The sequence below is a fragment of the Nerophis ophidion genome, linkage group LG09 (genome assembly GCF_033978795.1).
Source record: "Nerophis ophidion isolate RoL-2023_Sa linkage group LG09, RoL_Noph_v1.0, whole genome shotgun sequence".
In the NCBI taxonomy this organism is placed as follows: domain Eukaryota; kingdom Metazoa; phylum Chordata; class Actinopteri; order Syngnathiformes; family Syngnathidae; genus Nerophis; species Nerophis ophidion.
The window spans coordinates 34,557,541-34,564,870 of record NC_084619.1 but is presented as its reverse complement, the minus strand read 5'-3'; the positions used below and the strand labels follow the sequence as shown (position 1 = coordinate 34,564,870).

The following is a 7,330-nucleotide window of genomic DNA, read 5'->3' as shown; positions in this document are numbered from 1 at the left end:
ACCACTTACGGCTAAAAGTCGTCTCTTTTCATCGCATAATTACACAGTAATTTGGACATCTGTGTTGCTGAATCTTTTGCAATTTGTTCAATAAATAATGGAGACTATAAAGAAGAATGCTGTTGGTGGAAAGCGGTGGACTGCAGCTGCCTTTAGCACCGAAACACAGCCGGTGTTTCTTTGTTTGTTGAGAAGCTTTAACACAGAGCGGTCAAGCGAACATGTTTCTCTACGTCAACCAGCAAGTTTTTGGATGGGAAAATTGTAATATTAAGTTGGCTCTTACCGGAGACATCAGTGGATTATGCGTCCTCCTGCAGCAGCTTTCTCTCAGAGACACTGACGTTCACCGCAGCCATCTGACTTTTAGGTATGTCAGTATAATCTCACTAAAATACTATTAACACAATAGGCAGATAAGGGATTTTCCAGAATTATCCTAGTAAATGTGTCTAATTACATCTGAAACGCACCCACTGCCGTCGCTTGGAGCCGTCACTTTTTTTGTTTTTAGTGCCTCACTCTAACTTTCCTCATCCACAAATCTTTCATCCTCGCTCAAATTAATGGGGAAATCATTGCTTTCTCGGTCCAAATAGCTCTTGCTGCTGGAGGCTATGATTATAAACAATGTGAGGATTTGAGGAGCCCTACAACCCGAGACGTCACGCCCACATCGTCTGCTACTTCCGGTAAAGGCAAGGCTTTTTTATTAGCGACCAAAAGTTGCAAATCTTATCGTCGATGTTCTGTAGTAAATCCTTTCAGCAAAATATGGCAATATCGCAAAATGATCAAGTATGACACATAGGATGGACCTGCTATCCCCATTTAAATAAGAAAACATCATGTCAGTAGGCCTTTAATATATTAAAAGAGACAGACTGAATTATTTTGCATTAAAATCTGTTTTTAAGGTTGCATACGTGCAAAAGAGCCTCATAATTGGGGAATTAAATGCACTGAATTATTGGAATTGGGGGTTAAATCCCGAAAACTGCTTCCTGGGTGCGGCCGCCGCTGCTGCTCACTGCTCCCCTCACCTCCAAGAAGGTAAGGGTGATGGGTCAAATGCAGAGGATAATCGCACCACACCTAGTGCGTGTGTGACAATCATTGGTACTTTAACTTTTTAACTTTATAAGTAGGAGGCAACTGTTGCAATATATAATGACATTGACAGACAGTTAAAGGCCTACTGAAACCCACTACTACCGACCACGCAGTCTGATAGTTTATATATCAATGATGAAATATTAACATATATTAACATGCCAATACGGCCTTTTTAGTTTACTAAGTTGCAATTTTAAATTTCCCGGGAGTTTCTTGTTGAAAACGTCGCGGAATGATGACGTGTACGTGTGACGTCACGGACTGTTAGATATATTAGCGCTCCGCACACACACAGCTAAAAGTGGTCTTCTTTAACGGCATAATTACACAGTATTTTGGACATCTGTGTTGCTGAATCTTTTGCAATTTGTTCAATTAATATTGGAGAAGTCAAAGTAAAAATATGGAGTTGGGAAGCTTTAGCCATTAGCTACACAGACACATGGTGATTCCTTGTTTAAAATTCCCGGAGGTGAAGCTTTCCTATGGATCAGAGCAGTCAAGCGAACATGGATCCCGACCAAATGTCAACCAGCAGTTTTCTGTGAGAAAATTGTGGTAAAAAGTCGCCACTTACCGGAGATCAGCTGAGCTTGTGCCGTCCATACAGCTGCCGTCGACTTCCATCAGACACTGGCCTCAAGACACCCGTGGACGAACCCCTCCGACTATCAGGTAATATTAAACTCACTAAAACACTAGCAACACAATAGAAAGATAAGGGATTTCCCAGAATTATCCTAGTAAATGTGTCTATAAACATCTGAATCCGTCCCAATGCAATTGCTTTTTTTTTTTTTGATTTTTTTTTTTCTAGTCCCTCGCTATCAATATCCTGAAACACGAATCTTTCATCCTCGCTCAAATTATTGGGAAAATTGACGTTTTCTCGGTCCGAATAGCTCTTTTTGTCGGAGGGTCCCATTAAAAACAATGTGATGAAGTGAGGAGCCATCAACGGGTGACGTCATCGTCTGCGACTTCCGGTAAAGGCAGGGCTTTTCTGTTAGCGACTGAAAGTTGCGAACTTTATTGTGGATGTTCTTTACTAAATTATTTCAGCAAAAATATGGCAATATCGCAAAATGATCAAGTATGACATAGAATGGACCTGCTATCCCAGTTTTAATAAATAAATAAAAAAATCACTTAAGTAGGCCTTTAAAGGTGTGTGGATTGATTGATTGAAACTGTCATTAGTAGATTGCACAGTACAGTACATATTCTGTACAATTGACCACTAAATGGTAACACCCAAATACGTTTTTCAACTTGTTCAAGTTGGGGTCCACGTTAATCAATTCATGGATTGATGCCAGTGAGACGTTTTGAGCATTAAAGTGCGAAGTTGCCAGCATGACATCTTGGAGGAGGATGGAGGATGGTGCAGGGGTCCAATGTGCTGTCCGGGAGGTTGGCAGAGCAGCAGCCTATAAAAGAGCAACAACTTGCCACCGGCCGCTCAGTCATGCTCTCGCAACCCGCAGGACGCGTGTGCGGCTTGCGCGCATCCCGCCACTGATCCTCTCCTCACTTCCACCCCGTATCGCTGAAATGCACATTTCCCGCGTGGATCTCTGCGTGTGAACTTTATTACGAGACGGTCGGATGCAGTGAGCGCGTTTGACGCAAAGTTGACCCACCAAAAAGCGGGATTCGGTGCGCAGCATTGGGGTCATGGACTATGGAGGCTCTAAGTCTGAGCGTCAACGCCGTGTCCTACACTGTGGTGGGCGAGGTGAGCCCGACCGACGACCCGTTCACCGGACCCATCCAGAACATCGCGCCATGGAACTTCACCATCTTGGCCGTGCTCATGTTTGTGGTCAGCTCGCTGTCGCTGAGCGAGAACTTCCTGGTCATGTTTGTCACGTACAAGTTTAAACAACTCAGACAGCCGCTCAACTACGTCATCGTCAACTTGGCCATCGCAGACTTCCTGGTTTCCCTCACCGGCGGACTCATAAGTTTCCTGACGAACGCCAGAGGTTATTTCTTCCTGGGCCGCTGGGCATGTGTGGCGGAAGGCTTTGCGGTCACTTTTTTCGGTAGGTGCTTGTCATTTCTGTCACTTTTGTCGTCTGTCTGCGTGTGTGTGAGCTTTCAGCTGCAGGTGTCAGTGTTGGAACGTTGTTTGGAACACTTGAATAATGGCGAATTATACGACTCGTCTTCATCGATGCTGAGTTCACCGTCAATAGTATGTTTTACTCCAAATATTTCTCATTAAGAAATACAACATACACCAGGGAGGGGTCACCAACCTTTTTTGAAACCAAGAGCTACTTCTTGGGTACTGATTAATGCGAAGGGCTACCAGTTTGATACACACTTAAATCAATTGCCAGAAATAGCCAATTTGCTCAATTTACCTTTAATACATAAATCTTTATATATATATATGTAAATATAAATATAAATAAAAGGGTATTTCTGTCTGTCATTCCGTCGTACATTTTTTTTTCCTTTACGGGAGGTTTTTTTGTAGAGAATAAATGATGAAAAAACACTTAATTGAATTGTTTAAAAGAGGAGAAACCACAAAAAAAAATGAAAATTACATTTTTTAAACATAGTTTGTCTTCAATTTCAACTCTTTAAAATTCGACCGAAAAAAATGAAGAGAAAAATTTATGGAACATCATTAGTAATATTTCCTGATTAAGATTAATTTTAGAATTTTGATGACTTGTTTTAAATAGGTTAAAATCCAATCTGCACTGTTGGAATATATAACAAATTGGACCAAACTATATATCTAACAAAGAAAAATCATTATTTCTTCTAGATTTTCCAGAACAAAATTTTTAAAAGAAATTCGAAAGACTGTGAAATAATATTTAAATTTGATTCTACAGATTTCTTAGATTTGCCAGAATAATTTTCTTGAATTTTAATCATAATAAGTGTGAAAAAATATTTCACAAATATTATTCGTCTAAAAAACAGAAGCTAAAATGAAGAATTAAATTATAATGTATTTATTATTCTTTACAATAAAAAAATAAATACTTGAACATTGATTTAAATTGTCAGGAAAGAAGAGGTAGGAATTTAAAAGGTAAAAAAGGTATATGTTTTTAAAAATTCTAAAATCATTTTCAAGGTTGTATTTTTTCTCTAAAATTGTCTTTCTGAAAGTTATAAGAAGTACTTTAAAAAAATAAATGAATTTATTTAAACAAGTGAAGACCAAGTCTTTAAAATATTTTCTTGGATTCTAAGAGTTTTGTCTCTCTTAGAATTAAAAATGTCGAGCGAAGCGAGACCAGCTTGCTAGTAAATAAATAACATTTAAAAAATAGAGGCAGCTCACTGGTAAGTGCTGCTATTTGAGCTATTTTTAGAACAGGCCAGCGGGCTACTCATCTGGTCCTTACGGGCGACCTGGTGCCCGCGGGCACTGCGTTGGTGACCACTGACATACACTATACCAGTAGTTCTCAACCTTTTTTCAGTGATGTACCCCCTGTGAACATTTTTTTTATTCAATTACCCCCTAATCAGAGCAAAGCATTTTGGTTGAAAAAAAAGAGAAAAAAAGTAAAATACAGCACTATGTCATCAGTTTCTGATTTATTAAATTGTAAAACAGTGCAAAATATTGCTCATTTGTAGTGGTCTTTCTTGAACTATTTGGAAAAAAAGATATAAAGACAACTAAAAACTAGTTGAAAAATAAACAAGTGATTTAATTATAAATTAACATTTCTACGCATAGAAGTATTAATCAATTTAAAGTGCCCTCTTTGGGGTTTGTAATAGAGAACAATCTGGAATCATGAACTCAATTCTAAACATTCCTTCAAAAAAAATAAATCTTTAACATCAATATTTATGGAATACGTCCGCAAAAAATCTTGCTGTCAACACTGAATATTGCATTGTTGCATTTCTTTTCACAGTTTATGAACTCACATTCATATTTTGTTGAAGTATTATTCAATAAATATATTTATAAATAATTTTTGAATTTTTGCCATTTTTAGAATATTTAAAAAAAAATCTCACCTACCCCTTGGCATATCTTCAAGTACACCCAGGGGTACGCGTACCCCCATTTGAGAACCTCTGCACTATGGCATTAAGCCAGATTGTTTTTAGCACAAATGATTGGAAAATCCTATGAAGATAAACAAAGGAACGCCTTGCTGTTGTCCTCACCTATACCTTTATATGTGGCATTGGATTCAAAAAGTTAACCGTCAGCGTAAACGAGGGACTTTCTCAGCTAAACGTTTGCGCTGAGTTCGTCTAAATTCGGCTGTGTTACTGCAAATGGAACGATTCTCTCGTAAAATAGTTAATGTTCAACTTTAGACATACACTTAGACAAACTTTAATGATCCACAAGGGAAATTGTTCCACACAATAGTTCAGTTACAAAGGATTGAAAGTGCAAGGATGGAAAAGATGATGCAGGTATAAAGTACCCAAAAAATTGTACCGTAGTAGCAATATGAAATATAACATATATAATATTTTCATATTATATATAAAGTGTATGATATACAGTCATATATTATATTATTATAATTATATTATATTTGTATACAATACATAGAATATATAACAATGACCATGTACAAAATTACAGTATAATCCATTCAATTTCCTTTATTCAACTAGGTAAAGACTCCATCCATCCATTTCCTGCCGTTTGTCCCTTTTGGGGTTGCTGGCGCCTATCTCAGCTGCATTCGGGCGGTAGGCGGGGTACACCCTGGACAAGTCGCCACCTCACTCATTGAGATTAAAATCTCTTTTTCAAGAGCAATAACTACAACAAGACAATACAACAGAACAACAGCAGTCATACCACAACAGGTCAATTTTTGTTTTTGAATGATTAACTAACAATTCAATGTAAAAGCAAGTACATTTCCCAAGAGAACTGGTTTCTCGATCTTTTAAAATGGACTTTAATTCTCCCATAGGGGAGACTTCTGGTGCCCTCAGATCTTTCTGTGTGTCATTCTATGACCAGGGAACAGCATAACTGAATGCTTTTCTTTTCCAAGTTTTGATGTTGGCTCTAGGAAGCAACATGTGGATGACATCCTGTGAGTGTAGGCTGTAATGGCTGTAAACTGGAGTCGCTACACACAAAGAACACAGATAGGTGTCCAAGAAAACATTTATATATGAAAATTATCCATCGTGAGAAAGTTTTCGGGCAGTTAAAGGTGGACAGTTTGCCTTTGCATACAAAGTGCAGTGGTGGACAAGATTTCCACAACCGGTAATAAAACTGAAGGCACAGTGATATACAGTGTCTAGTTTTTTCAAGTAAGTGACAGGTGCATTCATAAAATGCAAGTTTCCATAATCAAGTAAAGGAATAAAGGTGGATGAGATCAGATGTTTCCTAATTTTTAGGGAAAAATAAGACTTATTTCTAAGAAACCCAATTTTAATTTATGTAACAGCTGCAACATACAATAGAGCAGGGGTCGGTAACCTTTTTGGGTGAGAGAGCCAGGAAAGCCAAATATTTTAAAATGTATTTCCGTGAGAGCCATACCATATTTTTTAATACTGAATACAACTAAATGCATGCATTTTTATGTAAAACCAACATTTTTAGAGTATAATAAGTCTCTTATTATTTTTAATAACATTGTTATTCTGAAGTTAACCAATAATAAATAAAATACTTCTTACCATTAATGTGACCCTCCTGTACCCCGAAGAACAGCTGGGATTGGCTGAGCCACCAACAACCTTGAACAGGCGCAGTAGAAAAATGGATGGATGGAATAAAATGCATGAGAATGTTTTATATTTTAAACGCTGTTTTTAACACTGTGATTTCCAGCGGAATTATTCATTACTTATTGTGTTAAGCAATGTCAGCTAAGATTTATCTGAGAGCCAGATTCAGTCATCAAAAGAGCCACATCTGGCTTGCCAGCCATAGGTTCCCTACCCCTGCCATAGAGAGTAGATCCAGCAGAAAATAGACATGATAAACAAACAGAGGTAGCTAACATGGAAGCGGTCAGTTAATAGACAGATATCATCTATTGTTGTATTGGGAGTGATTATACAGTTGGATGGAGTGCGGAATGAAGAAATTTTAATACGTCATTCAAAATTATTTTATATATCAATGATATACAGTATAATAGAATATAAATCTTTGGTTGTCATTGTCATAGGAACAACATAATTAAATACAAATATTTTTAGCCCAGTTAAGTTGCACCAGGAC

General features: G+C 37.6%; 1 protein-coding gene across 1 annotated transcript in view; it reads left to right on the top strand.

Moving 5' to 3' along the window:
- The first annotated feature begins 2,597 nt into the window (after positions 1 to 2,597).
- valopa (vertebrate ancient long opsin a) overlaps positions 2,598 to 7,330 on the top strand; it is a 71,712-nt gene continuing 66,979 nt past the window's right edge. The window contains exon 1 of the mRNA XM_061910881.1: positions 2,598 to 3,164. Coding sequence (XP_061766865.1) covers positions 2,801 to 3,164 — 364 coding nt within the window. The 5' untranslated portion in view covers positions 2,598 to 2,800. The remainder of the gene's footprint in view (positions 3,165 to 7,330) is intronic.